Genomic DNA, 16,302 nt, shown 5'->3' with positions numbered 1-16,302 from the left:
CGGATGGCTGCACGAACGTACAGCCGAATTGACACACACAGAATATGTGCTATGAGGTACAATGATGCTCTCGCTCTATCAGTCTATAGGAAAATACCTTGGTCCCAAAGTACAGGAGACCATTTCGTCAGTATCAACGCTCGGCATGGCTCTTTACAACGGATGGAAGATGACCTTGGTGGTGCTTGCTGGACTACCAATAATTGGGCTGGCTAATCGGATTCAACAGAACGAAGCTGACGCCACGGTGGAACCGGAAGGGGTCGAAGCAGTAAGTGCACCATGTTGATGCAGATCCTCTCTTCTATTTAGAAAGACATTGTGAGTACTGGCTTTCTATGTCTCTCTATGTCTCTATTAAATTACACCTCGATATTTTTTCTGGTTGTGACTGCAATGACTCTGACTTTGAAGAAAATTTTTGCTGTCTCAGAAGTTTTAAAAATAACAAAAAATTCGACGAAACTCCTTTTTTCACATGTTTTCTGTAGAAAGTTGCCAATGCATAATAACAAATTTGCTCTAAAATGTTAATTACGTGGTATTTCTACGGACAGACTCGATTTAAATCAGTTCTCGAATATATCTGAATAAATTTTAAACAAAAGGCCCTTTTGCTCATCGTTCCATTTTTCTCTTTTCAATCGTAGCTCATGAAAACAAGCTTCAAGAAAATGGAAACAATTTCCGCCCTTGGAATGGAAAATAAATTCGCGAAGAAATACAAGGATGCAATCTTCGAAAAATATAAGTAATAAATAATACTTGTGTTCCTAATCTTTACTTACTTTTCGAAGGTAATGATATTAATCATCAACTACATTTTTTTGTAGCTTACAGCTTCTGTTGTGCGGTTACCAAAAACTTTTCTGAAAGAAGACGCACAATAGACCATATTCATACCCTCAGACCATAAAGCTTAGTTTTCGTGCTAATCTCTCTGCAGGCACTCTCTCTCTCTTTTCTTGTAAAACAAGTTAGCAGAATTTAACTTTTAGTAATGATCTCTTCACCTCAAAAAGTACCCTATTTCAAACTCGTTACGCCTTCAATCTGAGGACACTAACTACTACCTATCACCTTCATTGTATCCGAAATTTTGACTGTATTCAGTTATCATTGCTCAACAGTTGACTTTCCTTTCTCACAGACAGGCGTTGAAGAAGATTATTGCCAGTGGTTTTGCTTTCGCTTTGGGACAAGCTATGGTGTTCTTCATTTACGCAGGTGCACTTAGGTTTGGATGTTACCTAATCAGCATAAGGGATATGGCTGCCATTGAAGTTTTAGGGTAATTTTCCATTTTGTTCTCGTCACCCCTACTAACTTATTGTCAAGTGGTACAAGCCGTTATATAGAGAATAATACATGAGCGCGCCTAGATAAGGAATTTCTCTTCGAGTGTTTCACTCGATAGCTCACGAGTGAGCGCTGCGAACGAGTGAGATGTCGAGTTGAACACGAGAAGAGAAATTCCATATCTACAAGCAACAACAAGTATGTATTATTTTGTTTATCATATAAACACAATAGCCCTTTACTGAAAAGAAAATCCGACTTCATTAATGAATGAAAATAAAATGAATCGGCAATCCCCGAATAACAACCGTAGAGTGGTGCGTTGGCGCTAACTCTTAAGATGGAAAAAATACGTCGAATCATGATTACAAAAACAACAATGGTCGTAATTTTCAATTTACAAAATTCTTATTTACTGACTCTTTCCTTACCGACAGTAGAAGTTTTTCAGGTTAACGGCCAAAATCGGCCTCTGGTAAATCTTCCAGTTGTCAATTTTCATTCCCAGCCGAGAGAAATGCTAACACCAAAGCCACTGAATATGTAACTTTCGGTTTTTCTTTTAGTATACTGATTTCCTTCCCCTTCTAAGAAATTTTGAACCTCACAGTCTGTCAGCGATACGGATTTTTTAGTGTTTTAGCCGTTATAAACAACTTGTACTGAGAATTGTGAAGGCCTTGCTGTTCATATTTTTCAACCTGACTTGGTGGTGCCAAAGGCGAGTGACGTGTCAGCAGCCGATTGGCTATATCACCACACGTGAAAAAATACGATTTTTTTTCACGTGTGCTGTTACGGCTTTTCTCAGAGCTGGAAATCCCTGTATAACACCGCTGTTTATGTGATAAAAATATTTCTCCTTTTGTTTTAGAGTGTTAATGACTGTACTGTTTGGTTCGTATGCAACTTCAAGCTCACGAGCGCCGTCCCACGCGCATGAAGAGAATGAAGATTCGCTGAACAGACTCTTTGACGACGAGTCACTAGACGTGCAAGATCACATTGGTGACAAGTTGGTGAGCTTTTACATTGATTAATTTGTGAGTTTACCATTAGTTAATGAGGCTTCAATAATCTCTCAGCCTCGTTCCTTTGATTTGCAAGTGAACTAAAGAGTTTCCAACCGAGATGTCATGCATGAAAGTTAAGAGATGCTTTAATAAAAAAAAAAAAGTTGTTTATGTTTTACCAAAAAAACGATTTTGTAAGGAATCACTTAAATATATGAATAACAGAAAAAACGTGCGATCAAAAGTCTGGTTATTGGTATCAGAAGAGTTTGAAAGTTGTTAAACTAAAGTAATTTTTCACGCAGGATGAGGTTGAAGGAAACTTGGAGTTTAAACATGTTGAACTTCCAGATCCACTCCATAACGACGCTCCGCTACTGAGCCAGCTGAGCGTGAGGGTCAGCAGTGGACAAAAACTGGCTATTGTTCAACTGGATAGCGATAAAGTGAATCCGTTTGAACTTTTATTGGAGCGTTTCTTTGATCCTGTCAAGGGAAACTTGGTAAACATCATAACTTCATTTTACAGTTTACAATAAACACTTCTCTAAACGATGTAACTTTGCCTCATATCTTTGTATGGAGCTAAAAAATTCCATTCAGTGATCTTCTTTCAACAAAATGTTAGATATTTGCTTTTTTGAACGCATCATCGACAAATCCCGTCCCGCGCCAGGCAAACAAACAGTCAAACAAACAAACAAACAAAAAAACCAGCAACAAGAGCGACAGCACGAAAGCAGATCTTAAAAGGATAAACTGCATTATTCAATGGACGCAGTCTTTGATCTTGATTGAAAACATTTTCTTACGACTTTATCATCTGTTGTCTTCATAAAATGGACACCTCTATTTTCCTGAATGCGTCCCTCAATTAACTAAGCTTTCTCTGTAGTCAATGGTGTATACTAAATTCTCCTTTGCCCGCAGCGTCGTCTATCATATATTATAGCGATTAGGGCTCGTTTGAATATACGTCTTTAACTCTGCATTCGTTTTAGCTTTTAGATGGAGCAGATATTCGCAATCTGGATCTTTCTTGGTTACGATCCCATCATGCAGTAGTGTCCCATCGATGTTTCCTGTCACATTACAGTATTGCTGAGAATATTGCTTATGGCGACAAAGGAAGACTCGTGACACAAACGGAAATTGAGGACGCTGCCTATTCAGCGTATGCACACGAATTTATCGTGGATTTGCCAAAGGTAAAGAACTGGTCAACTAAATCGTACAGATTGCTACAGTTTGAGTGACAAATACTTAGAGTTGATCTTCAAAAGAGAACAATTTTTTGCGTTCGAGCCAATAAAATAGAAGGCTGAAATAATGAAGCAGAGATAAAAGAAAGTGTTCCTCCCTATGTAAGCACTGTAAAACATCAGTTCTCCAAAAGTCTTCTGTTAGCATAACTAAATTCTTTTAATTTTTTACCAAAGTTTGAGGAATGTGGTATAGCAACGTCTGCGTTTCTATCGTTGATAGTGATTCATTAGTTTCCTGATTCATTGATTGTAATCATGTAAAAAGTAAAAGTTTGAAAAATAGCTCCATATGGAGATAAGTTATTCATTTTTCAACCTTTTCAATGGTTCGTTCTCGCTGTCTGTTTTAGAGTTATGAAACAATTCCTGATGAAGATCAAATCAAATTGAGCGATAGTCAGAAACTAAGGATCGTTATAGCACGGGCAATTATCCGAGAATCGCCAATCATCATTTTAGATGAGCTGGAAGAAGAAGATCAGGTATTATGATTATATTTAAGGAAAGAGATTAGAACGAACGACTGTTAGATTATGCGTTCATCAATGCGTTCATCTATTGGCCATTTTTTCATTCAGTCATTCATTAACTCAGTCGTCCACCTATGTGAATCACGTAAACAGTCAGTCAATTAGTCAGTCAGTCCTATTACCAGCCAGTCAGTTCCTTTGTCCGGTTGTTCACACTCAGTCAGCCAGTCAGTCAACCAGTCAGTCGTTCAGTCAGTCTGCGAGCCAGCCAGTCAGTCGTTAGACAGTCAACGAGCCAGCCAGCCAGTCAGTCAGTCTGTCATTCAGTCAATCAGTCAGTCAGTCAGTCGGCCAGTCAGTCAGTCAATCGGTCTGTCACTCAGTAAGTCAGTCAGGCATTTAGGCACTCACTCAGTTATTCAGTCAGTCAGTCAGTGAGCCAGCTAGTCAGTCAGTCAGTCAGTCAGTCAGTTGGTCAGTCAGTCAGTCAATCAGTCAGTCAGTCTGTCATTCAGTCGGTCAGGCATTCAGTCAGGCATTTAGTCGGTCAGTGAACCAGCTAGTCATTCAGTCTGTTAGTCGGTCGGTCAGTCTGTCAGAGGGTTGGCCAGTCATTTAGTCAGTCAGTCAATCAGTGATGTTTTCTTCCCAATCTCGCGGCGTTTTCCAATGAGTTTCATGACTGCCTCAGAAGCAAAATAACACGATGAATTGACCTATTTTGGTCCGCAGGCTGTGACTGATGCCACTGATATCCTTTGCCGAGATAAAACCTGTATCATACTCACAAGACGGAGACAAACAATTGAAACTGCAGACTACATTATTCTTATTTACCACGGGCGCATACTTGAACAAGGAAGTTTGAATGACCTTCTGGAGCAGAGACGCTTGTTTTATTTATTAACAAATTTAGCAGACGCTGACGAGTTTTAGGTGGCTTTTTGTATATTTTAAGACGTTGTTAAAGCGAAAAACTTTTCTAACTTTATGAACGTGTTCTATATCTTTTTTCCTGAATTAAAATATATAAAGATCAAATAAAATGTTAGACTATGTTTAATCATAGTTATGATTTATCAAAGTTCTTCATGCGAAGCACTAGTTGTCTTGTTTTCTGCGATCTTTTCTTTCTTTTGTCTCAATGCTGCAACTCGGTTACTCCTGGGCATCTCAACTTGTAGGCATCCTGTGGAAGAAAAAGACAATAAATTTTATCAAGACTGTAACTTAGATGTTAATTGCATGAAAGTAGCCTTGTGCCGGTGGCTAACGAAATAAATGGTAATGTACGTCGCAACTATTTAAGGGAAATAAACATACATACCTTTGTCGTCATCAACTAAAACTCTCTTGGCACAGAGCCATTTGGTCAAGTCACGAGATTGCGCCTTCATAAACCAATGGATGAGCAGTTTTTGCGTCTCCTTTAACATTTCGTGGCACTATATCAAAGGAAAAATGGAAAAAAAGGTTGAGAATTGTTTGCTTTCGCTGTTGGTCTCTCAACTGATACCGGTAGTCGCGTGTGTCTAAAGCTAGTTTGTAAGCTGGTAGATTTTAAGAGATTAACCACTACTAGTTTTGATTATCAGAATGTCGGGACTATAGCTGTATGTCAATGTCGCTTACACTTTGTACAGGAAAAAACGTATATTCATGTGTACATAGACAAAGCACGATTTACATAGTACAATGAGAAAACAACTGATATCAGCAGAGAATATCAGCTGATACTCTCTCGATATCAGTCATTACGACAGAGCACCAACTGCAGAAAAAAAAAATTCTAATTTATATCAGAAGAATGTTTTAAACCCTGAAATATGTCATATTCACATACACTTAATGAAATTCAGTTCTAGGTAGTAACTTAATAGAAGAAAGTTACCAAAGTTAACGTAAATGCTATACCTATAGTGAATTTAACAAATGAAAACTTTTACTTACTTAATCAATTTTTTTTTACAATTTGAATTTGGCGTACCTGTTCCTTGAGCCGTCTTATTTCGCCTGTTGGATCATCAATGTCCTCTTCTGGCGTAGCAAACACCCACTTTTGAATTCGAGAATCTTTTGCGATCTCGTCAATTTGCTTGCGGAATATACTTTTTACTGAAAACGAAAAAATCCACAAGCGGTATATCAGACTGTAAATGATTTGAATGTTGTAGGTATTAAAGCCTTGTTTGTACCCTTTTTTGCTCTTTACTCCAGAAGCTATCTTCAACCATTATGTTCAAAAAAGAAAAAAGAATCCTTATCTCTCAAGTTCGCCATTAGCATTCCGTGTTCATTACTTACCCTTGTTACTTTTGCTTTAAACTTTAATTTTATTTGGTGTTTTCTGACGAGGTCTTCGTCAAATATTCCTCTACACTTGAACTAGAATTTCGGAACGTAGCGCCTTTAAAACCTATACACCGTTCGCGTCCCACAAGCGGCTTATCTGTGGACCGCAAGCGCAATCTTATCGTTTGCTGCGTGATAACTAAAAGTTTTTTTTGAGTCACGAGAAACTGGTCTTCAACACGATATATATCTGTAGTATTATTTTTATGACTTCCTCCGCGTTTGCTGTGATCAATGAACTTTAAATTGATAGAGAAAGTATTGAAGTGAATAGCGACTGACTGAAAAGGATTGCAAGGGTGTAATCTGCGATAAACTAGTGCACCATTCACCTATAAATTAGGAATTTACTCACTATAGGTACTTCTAAACGACTCATGCTACAGAAACTGGTGCAAGGTACGTCAGCTTGCTGAAACAAGCCCGCATTTACACTTAAACTCCTCCTTTTGCCAACATCAATAACTCAATATTGCATGCCTAAGCCTCTCCCACTTTGACTATAGTTTTTTTACGTTTGGAACGGGTACTTACCTCCCCGTTTATATCTAAAAGGAACCTTTGCTCTGACGCTGTACTTCGTCATTGCGTCACATATGTTCTCCGTAACCCTCAACATAACTAGTTCCCTGTTATGGAAGAGAAATAAAAAATGAAGGCTGTCTGGTGTTAAAAAAATGGTGCATTACGATGAGAGAGATCTTCGTTCCCTCAAAGTTCACAAATATCCTTTTCTTGTTGTCTGAGAGGATCCTTTTTGCTTACTTTAAGATGCACGAATAACATATACTGTAACAAATGAGCTAACAATGAGTTATTTCAATCATAAATAAGAAATATTTCTTACTCTTTGTAGTAAATCGGAGGCCTGGTCTCCCGGGGTTTTCTAATCCTTGCAATCTTTGTAAGCTTATTCTCAACTTCAACCGCCAATAGTCTACAAACTTGAAAAGAGTACAAACTATTACACTCGCAATAACAAGCATTCATTATTTCCTTTGGGCAGCTTCGTTTATTTAGACTCACCATGACATTTTGTTGGAAGATGCTTGGCTGTTTCTAAGTCTCCTTCTCCCCCATCATCGCTATCATCCTCGTCATCGTCATAGTCTTCGTCTTCCTCCGAAACTTCTTCGCCTTCATCCAAGTCTGATCGTCCGTTCTTTTCACGTTTCTTGTCGTCTTGCTCTTTTATCGTTACAATCGATTCTTTTTTGATTCTAATTCCATCGATAATTTCATACTCGTTCTCAAAGTCTTTAGCGTATATTGTAGTCCATAGGAAAACTAGAACAAAAGCCGCGCAATACCTCGAAGATAAACGCATTTTCCATGCACACTTCGGTGAAAATAGCTTAAAACTTGTCGAGGATTTCTTCAACGAAGTTTTGTTAAAGATGAGTGGGCACAAAGGAAATAAAAAACTATTGTGATTGTGACACTCAATCAGTTGTGCGAGTTACGGTTATGCTGTATTGGTAGCAAGCGAAAAAAGTTTAGATCGTTGACAATCGTTGAGGACGTTTGTCTCATTCATTGTTATTTATCGTGGCACAGTGCCATTGTATAATTTGTGCTATTGTTATTCGCTAATGTATGCAATGAGACAAACCATTTAGTGTTCATAAAGAGATATCCTTCCACTGAAACTCGAATGCTTTAAAAATGATTATTCACCGCAAGTTTCTCCGTTTGCAAAGAGAAATCATACTGCAGTATTCTTCAGTGACTAGTTATTTTGATGGATTTAAAGAAAGCGAACCCGTTGTCTGTGCGTGTTACAAATGACGTGTCGCAAACGCAGCTGGGGCCAGTCGGCTGGGTAAACATGAAGATCGGACTATTCCGTGTGGAGAAATAATGACACTTTCTTCTTTCTAGAACCTGAAATTTGAAACACAACTGAGTTTCTATTCAAACGCTGAAGCTTCATGTTTTATTTGTAGAATATAATATATAAAATGAAATAAGAAAACTTTAATTCAACGGAAAAGTAAAAGGACTTTTCTAGTGTTTCTACGTTTTTTTTTGTCTTAGTTGTTTCGTATTATTCCCTTTTTCAGTAATTTTTTTTCATATTGTGATATATCCTCCTCCTTTGACTCATCGCTTAACAAAGGTTTTTAAAAAGTATTCTCCGATATTTCACCAATAATTTTTTAAAGGTAAACTTTTACAAGGAAGTTTTGGAGCACAGGTGTTCCTTGAGAAACGTTTTTAAACTGTTATATGATCTGTTTAGAAATAATAATCTCTGAAGCTCCTAAAAGAAAACTTTGAAGCTCATTAATAAGCGGAAATAATTGAAACGCATGAAAGTGTTTGCTCAGCTGTTTGTGTTACATTGAAAGTTGCTTAAAAGAGCCAATCAGTAGCTCACAGATAGCATAATCGCTTACATAAGAAAACATCAAATCATAATACTGATATAACTTTCGAACATTAAAATTAAAGACATTGCCGAAAAAAATCCACACAATTTTATGTGGACCAACGTTTGTGAAGGAAAGGGGAATCATTTTAAAAGTGCTCATTCTTGTTTCAGAATGTATTTAACGGCATCACCATTACTTTTTTCAAGTCTTTATGTCTTGTTCGTTATACGGAACATATTATGCGAGGAGAGGATAAAAGTAGGACCTGGAGCAGATAAAGAGAAGAAAATTAATCCATATATTACAAAGTTTCACCAGGGAGCTAATTTAAGACCCACAAAATGCCAAGGTAAGCAATGTTGTACATCCTAAACAAGATTGTAAAATTAAACTCAGGTTAAAAATATGACGAACAAAACTTGATTGCTACAATTAACTGATTTTAGCCGTTATTACTGTGGAAATAACTACAGTATATCTTAGTACCTCATATCGGTTAAAGTTGTGTGACAATTTCAAAATAAGTCCGTTTTTAAACAAAGTCTTTGACTGAATTGTTTCTCAAGTTAAATTTAAAAAAAATATTTAAAATTAAGCCACACGTAATTCTCTTAGTTTTCTGTAGAGAACATTTTACCGCATGGTTACATTCAACTAGGATCTGAAAAGCTTGTGAGATCTTTCTATCAGTATCAGATTTGAACGACTCTCACATCGCATAATTATCGTCGTTAAACTCTTTTAAAGCTCTGGTTTGTAGCTTTTAATAGTATGGTTTACTTTTCAAAGACCGTTTTCAGAAAATTAACCTTAGTTTGAAATCTAGCTACATCACCTTGCTATAAACAGGTTTTGAATTGACACATGAAAAGTAAAAGAACATTAAGGATACCATAAATTGCCGCTCATAACATGACACATGAAAAGTAAAAGAACATTAAGGATACCATAAATTGCCGCTCATAACATGACACATGAAAAGTAAAAGAACATTAAGGATACCATAAATTGCCGCTCATAACATGACACATGAAAAGTAAAAGAACATTAAGGATACCATAAATTGCCGCTCATAAGCCCTTCCTCCTCTCCACTTATAAGCCGCCCTGGTTATAGGCCCATCTACCTGAAAACAGAAAATTCGTCCGGTCATAAACCCTCCCCCTCACATGTCTTCTTTTAGCTTTTCTTGTTTACTCTGAGAACTCTCTGCGACATCAAACAGTAAATTTGAAAAATTGTTTCGGAACAATAAGCTCATTACTTATTTTTGATTGTGAAAGACGAACTGCGAGGGAAAAGTACGTCTGAACTTCCGTTTTGTTATTTTCCAGTTGGTTTTAATTCTTTTCTAAATGTAGTAAAAAGTATTGGATTTACTGTGACATATTGAAGCCTGATTAAAAACCAATGAAAACAAAACCCATTTTGATCAGCATTTCTATAGCTCGTTCCGAAGCGCTTTTTCTATTCCTGTCATACGTGTCCCCCGCACGTAAGCCCCTCTGTTTATTATCCCACCTATGAACCCTTACGAAGTTGTATGAGCCCACGGATTATAAGCGGCAGCTTACGGTATTAAATAAACATATCTGTTTTGTTTCAGTGTGTCGACTTCTTGTTACCGAGTTTCTAGAGCAAATGAAGAAAACGAATCGTCGGGAAGATGTACCTCGAGGATATTTACTTGAAGATCTAGACAATCAGGAGAAAAGTATCCATTATGAAAAATCGTGAGTTCTTCCTACCGCGCACAAAACCCCAACCCCTTTAACTCCTTGGTGTGATTCGTATGTAAACTCTCCTTAGCATGACAATACGTTATTCTGCAAACAGTTGATGAGAATAGACAACTTTTATCAGCTGAAAGATTTAACCCTCATAGAACACCAGTTCTCTCAAATTAGTGACGGGGAAATGTTCACCAGCTTGGGAGGAGATATGAGAATCATATCAACTGAAGGGTTCAATGCGCTACCACCCTGTTCGTGCATCTCGACAATATTAGCATAATATAACATGTCCAAGTTGGCTGTTTCCAACCCGTGTCAGCTGACCACAGATATCTTATCACGTGTATTTCATCTTTTAAGGGAACTTCGTCTCTTGGACGTCTTGGACAATTTGTGCGAGAGAATGAAACTTTACCGCGCCAGGCCTGGTCCTGAATTTCCTTACATTAAAGGAGGTTTGTGACCCAGTTATTTCATCCGAACAAAATTTCAAAGATACTTTGTACAGTATTTAGAAAAGAAAATTTGACGAGAACCTTAAAAGGAGCATGCATGTTTTATAGATTCCATCACTGTCAGTAAAACTTTGTGTTAGACTATTGGAGGACAGACGCACAGATGACGTCAAAAATACAACACTTTACGTCATTTGTGATCTACTAAAGTAACTGATCAAACACATGATAACACGTAATCTATTTATTAATTAGACAATCGGACCTGTAAATTCTATCATTACAAGCGATGTAGCTGTCAGGGTTAGACTTGCAGTTGGAATACGGCATAATAATTCTTTTTTATTTTTCAGCTAAAAGTCAACTTCGAGAAGTTTTGGAAGATATGCAAGAGAAATCAAAAGTTAAACTTAACTACGAGCTACCGGATGAAGTCGTAGAAGACTACACTTATGAAATGGGGAGACTCAAATTCAAGGTAAACAAGTTTCGCCTCCATCTATTCAACCCTTTCTGCCTTTCCTCCCAGGCTAAAATTCTTATTAACTCAAATAAAGGCCGTTTTTCAAATGGCAAAACTTGCCAGTCAAACCGCTCTATCCACACACTGAGCGGAGAAAGTGTTTCAAACGGACGAAGTGGGTTCAGGTCGAAACAGTCTGTTTTTTCTTGAGTATTCGCAGAGTGTATTAGCGTTTTGAATGCCCAATGAAGAATATATGGCGTGTTTAATCTTCAATCATTTCTGGCATTTGGAACACGCAGAGGACACATCTCACTGGCCCTCGGGCACAAGAAGTAGTCTTTCGTTATCTATTGACATCAGCGAGGAGGTGCTTGTTTGATTTAGGAGGGGGGGGGGGTCGGGTTATTGGGATTGATGTTGTATTTCAATTATCCTGTTAATTATCAAAAAGGAATATTTTTTACCATTTTTACCCAATCAAAAGCCGTTTTCAAACACTGAGTTTATTTCATAAAGGATTCTATTCAAGAACCTATCGTTTGGGAGATTTATCTAAATGTGTTACGTTTTCATAAATGCAAGCTATCACTTCCATATCAATCGCGATTAAAGAATGGGACGTTCAATCGGCACTATTTTGACATTTTTACATTTATCGAACGACGTTTTTAGTTCAAGTTCAGTTATCAGGGTAAATATGAGCCAAGGAAAGTAAAATTAGGAAGTTCCAGTTCACTGAGGTCGAGTTAGCTGATAATAAATGAATGAAAAAAATGGGATCAAGTCCAAGGGACTATCAGCATTATCATTATCATTTTAATAATTATTTTTGATTAAATATTCTCTGATGCCCTTTGTTTCTCAGTGTATTCATATGTTGGAAAGCCATGAGGATGATATAACGCAGTGGTACTTAAGTAGTCAAGAGGAAAATCTAATGGACTGGCTGTGTGTAGAACGAATTCTGGACGAAAATGAACAAGGTACGTATTGTTTTCAGCTCCCAAATCTCGAGATTATAGTCCATGAATAACGGTAATGGTGCGTTATTTCGAAATCGAACGAGCACGCTGCGCGAGTTTGATTTGAAATCACAAGCATAATTTCATCCCAAAATTGCACCTACTCAGTACAATAACCACTTTATTAAATTCATTTTGAAATTACAAAATCCAGTCGCTCAAATACAGGATTTTTTAGTCTGCACAAATATTTTGTTGATCCAGTAAAAATATTTGCAAAAGTTGTCTCTCAAATCGTGTAATTTGATTGGTTACTCAAAACAAGCAGATTTAGAAATCTGAGTGGTTTTTGTGTTTAATAAAGCTTTCTCATTGATACAGCCACCTTGCCTTTAGGGCAAGATATGACGCAATTGTTGACCAATCATAGCACGTAGTCTCCTACACCTACAATCATAGCATGCAGTCTCCTACACCAAATAGACACGCAAATTAACAAACTTAAATACAACATCAGAGAATTGTTTTGGACCATACTCTAAATCTAGCAAATTTATCAGTGACTGGAAACTTGTTTTTTACTTTGATTTGAAGTGAACAAAAAGGAAGGCCTGCTCAGCCCCGTGAGAGATTTGAACTCTCGACCCCTGGTTTACAAGACCAGTGCTCTAACCACTGAGCTAACGAGGCGGCCACTTGTAATAATGCAAGGATTAATCATTATTTACAGCCCTGGGGGAAGAGGTGGAGGGGGTTGGAGGAACTTGATGTGATCCCCGAAAAATCCTTAGACGATGATTAATGTTTTCAGCTCCCAATTATTGAGATTACAGTTGATGAATAATAGTAATTGATGCCTTTTCTCAAAATCGAACGAGCACGCAGCGCGAGTTTGATTTGAAATCACAATTATAGTTCTATACCAAAATTGCACTCCACCAGGAGGCCAATAACCACTCAAATACAAGATTTTTTAGTCCGCACAAATATTTTGTTGACCCAATACAAAAATTTGCAAAAGTTGTCTCTCAAATCTTGTAATTTGTTTGGTTACTTGAAAACAAACTTAAAACAAGCAGATTTAAAAATCTGATTGGTTTTTTGTTTAATAAAGCTTTCTCATTGGCTAGGAAAAAGATGTGATTTAGAGAAAAAAAAATGCGATTGGTAAGCAAGCGCTTATTAGATTGCAAGGATCTCGTGATTTCAAAATGGATGTAATGAATAAATAAAACCGATAAATCAGTGTTTTGTTAGCAAACAAATTATGACCCAGTACCCAAGAAAATCAAATCTACATAGCTCAAGATTGGCTTCTCATAAAATGAATCCACACATGAATTGATCTGTTGAAAAAGAGAGAAACAAATTTCATCTTATGTTGGATAATTGTCAGAAGACAATTTCTAGAATCAGGGCCTCAGAGGATTGATCAAGCCACCCTGCATTTAGGATAAGATATGACGTAATTGTTGGCCAATCACAGCACGCCATCAATGCAGTCTCCTTCACCAAAAATAGACACACAAATGAAAAAACTTAACACAATATCAGATAATTGTTTTAGACCATACTCTAAATCTAACAAATATATGAATAATTTGAAACTTTTTTTTTATTCGAAGAGGACAAAAAGGAAACTTGCCCAGCCCCGTGAGAGAATTGAACTCTCGACCCCTGGTTTACAAGACCAGTGCTCTAACCGCTGAGCTAACGAGGCGACCACATATCACATTTGTGATCCCCCCATAATTGTTCGAACCCTACCTTCCCTCTCCCCCAGCGAAGAACAATGACCCGTCTTTAAATAGTGATTTCTTGAGAACGGGATGTAAATTTATTCACCACTTCGACGGTTTCTTCGGAATCAACATAAGAAGCAGCTCCCAGTTGGCTTGTTATGTTAGCTGGTGGAGCGCTGCACCGGTATCGCAGAGGTCATGGGTTCAAATCCCGTACGGGCCTGAATTTTTTTCAGGCCTTATTTTCACTACTAATTGAGTAGTGTTCATAACTGCAAGGATCGCTTTGAATTAGCCTGTTAACGCATATTTTTCTTTTCCCAAGATTGCCTAAATGCTTCAACAAATATGCCAGAAGATTACTACTCATTCATACAGGATGACAAATCTACCATACCAGCCCCTAAACCAGACATACCAATGAGAGATGATAAGCGCTGGGAGTTGTAATCAGACTGTGTGAGAGTTGAAGAATATGGGAAAGGCGCACCAAATTGAAAATATGCCGTTGAGGATGACCTTTTAAAGCCAAAACGACTTTAGTGATCGTCCATCCAAGTTTTAGCATATAAATAACGTCTGATTTTGTTACAAAAATCGTACATCATAAGGCTGTCCCGATTAAACGAAAATATTGCAAATAAAATTTCTTACAAATGGTCTCCTGAGTGGGAAAATTCAGTTAAAACGCGTGTTAATGATGCAGTATGTACAGCCGAGACCGTAACAACATCGACAACCAGCAATGGGGATGTGATTCCAAATCAGAGCGAAATTATTTATGGTTATAAAAGTCACATAAAGTCTGTAGGAGGGATCCATCAGCTAATTTATGCATACTACACGAAGTACTAAAATTATACAGCTCTGTCCGATAGTTATTCCCAAAACGAGTTAGGTAAACGTAATTTCATTCCACAAGAGAACTACGATGATCTTCAAATGACTATATCTGTTCATTTTTGACAAACAAAAGTACCTCCAGCTTTTGTATTCTTGAAATATTCCGCAAGAAGGGAATCGAAGTCACCGGGTAATTCATTTGTCGCAGTTGTCTTGAAACTATCGTGAACGTCTCAGTTGTGGGAGACGTTGATAAGGTAACCTTACAATCAATTTATGCAGTCATTGTCGTGTCAGAGAGGGTAATATTAGTTTTAAGAGGTTAAGTCGAGCCAAGTGACAATTAGAATTTGATTGCTTTGTCGGCGGTCGGTTAAAATTTTCGACCTTTGTCGGTAGTCGGTAAATCTCACTTAATGATTAAAATGTAAAATAATCATTCATATTTGTTACGTATTTTAGCCAATTTTAAGACTCATCATTTCATTGCACTTCAACCTCATTAACTCGGGTTTCTATGAGAAAAATGATCATTTATTCCTCCTTTGTTTGCCAATAAAGTGCCGATAAAATCACCAAAGCTTTTATTGCGAAGTAATCAAGATGAGAGACAGAGAGCAACACGCCCAACTTTAGCCTTTTTAATACGTTATAAATTAAGATTTAGATATATGAAAATTCACATATTTGCACTGCGGTGGAAAGATGAAATTAGAAGATCCTCGCAGCTAAGAACACTACTGAAACTAGTAGTTGTAAGTAGGACCTGAAAAAAATTTCAGGCCCGTACGGGATTTTGAACCCATGACCTCTGCGATACCGGTGCAGCGCTCTACCAATTGAGCTAACAAGCCAACTGGGAGCTGGTCACTCGGATGTTTATTTGTACCCAATTCATTGACCAGCTCCCAGTTGGCTTGTTAGCTCAATTGGTAGAGCGCTGCACCGGTATCGCAGAGGTCATGGGTTCAAATCCCGTACGGGCCTGAAATTTTTTTCAGGTTCTACTTACAACTACTAGTTTCAGTAGTGTTCTTAGCTGCGAGGATCTTCTAATTTCATCTTTCCACCGCAGTGCAAATATGTGAGTTTTCATATATCTAAATCTTCATTCACTCGGATGTTTATTTGTACCCAATTCATTGACAAGCTCCCAGTTGGCTTGTTAGCTCAATTGGTAGAGCGCTGCACCGGTATCGCAGAGGTCATGGGTTCAAATCCCGTACGGGCCTGAAATTTTTTTCAGGTCCTACTTACAACTACTAGTTTCAGTAGTGTTCTTAGCTGCGAGGATCTTCTAATTTCAACGTTATAAATTCTTAATAAC

The 16,302-nt window shown here is 37.6% G+C and overlaps 3 protein-coding genes and 2 non-coding genes across 5 annotated transcripts; 2 read left to right on the top strand and 3 right to left on the bottom strand.

Moving 5' to 3' along the window:
• Window positions 1-656: 656 nt before the first annotated feature.
• On the top strand, window positions 657-5,115 carry LOC131774814 (multidrug resistance protein 2). Its single transcript, XM_059090897.2, has 7 exons — window positions 657-751; window positions 1,151-1,291; window positions 2,174-2,318; window positions 2,618-2,815; window positions 3,314-3,520; window positions 3,928-4,059; window positions 4,780-5,115. Exons 1-7 carry the CDS (start codon window positions 675-677, stop codon window positions 4,981-4,983), a joined length of 1,104 nt encoding a protein of 367 aa, XP_058946880.2. The 5' UTR covers window positions 657-674; the 3' UTR covers window positions 4,984-5,115.
• On the bottom strand, window positions 4,990-7,895 carry LOC131774845 (protein canopy 4). The gene is made up of 6 exons (XM_059090927.2): window positions 7,426-7,895; window positions 7,247-7,343; window positions 6,934-7,028; window positions 6,035-6,162; window positions 5,375-5,492; window positions 4,990-5,236 (listed from the first exon to the last, which is right to left on the bottom strand). The coding sequence occupies exons 1-6, from the start codon at window positions 7,724-7,726 to the stop codon at window positions 5,127-5,129; spliced, it is 849 nt and encodes a 282-aa protein (XP_058946910.2). The 5' UTR covers window positions 7,727-7,895; the 3' UTR covers window positions 4,990-5,126.
• Window positions 7,896-8,889: 994 nt separating this feature from the next.
• LOC131774849 (protein canopy 4-like) lies at window positions 8,890-14,764 on the top strand. The gene is made up of 6 exons (XM_059090931.2): window positions 8,890-9,123; window positions 10,381-10,507; window positions 10,868-10,962; window positions 11,316-11,440; window positions 12,294-12,411; window positions 14,458-14,764. Exons 1-6 carry the CDS (start codon window positions 8,946-8,948, stop codon window positions 14,580-14,582), a joined length of 768 nt encoding a protein of 255 aa, XP_058946914.2. The 5' UTR covers window positions 8,890-8,945; the 3' UTR covers window positions 14,583-14,764.
• Trnat-ugu (transfer RNA threonine (anticodon UGU)) lies at window positions 13,008-13,080 on the bottom strand. Its single transcript has one exon. It is a non-coding gene; the product is annotated as a tRNA-Thr (tRNA).
• Window positions 14,038-14,110, bottom strand: Trnat-ugu (transfer RNA threonine (anticodon UGU)). Its single transcript has one exon. It is a non-coding gene; the product is annotated as a tRNA-Thr (tRNA).
• Window positions 14,765-16,302: the final 1,538 nt, after the last annotated feature.

This window comes from Pocillopora verrucosa, chromosome 10 (assembly GCF_036669915.1).
Source record: "Pocillopora verrucosa isolate sample1 chromosome 10, ASM3666991v2, whole genome shotgun sequence".
Lineage (NCBI taxonomy): Eukaryota > Metazoa > Cnidaria > Anthozoa > Scleractinia > Pocilloporidae > Pocillopora > Pocillopora verrucosa.
The sequence above is the reverse complement of the archived record's forward strand: the minus strand, read 5'-3'. Positions and strand labels throughout refer to the sequence as shown.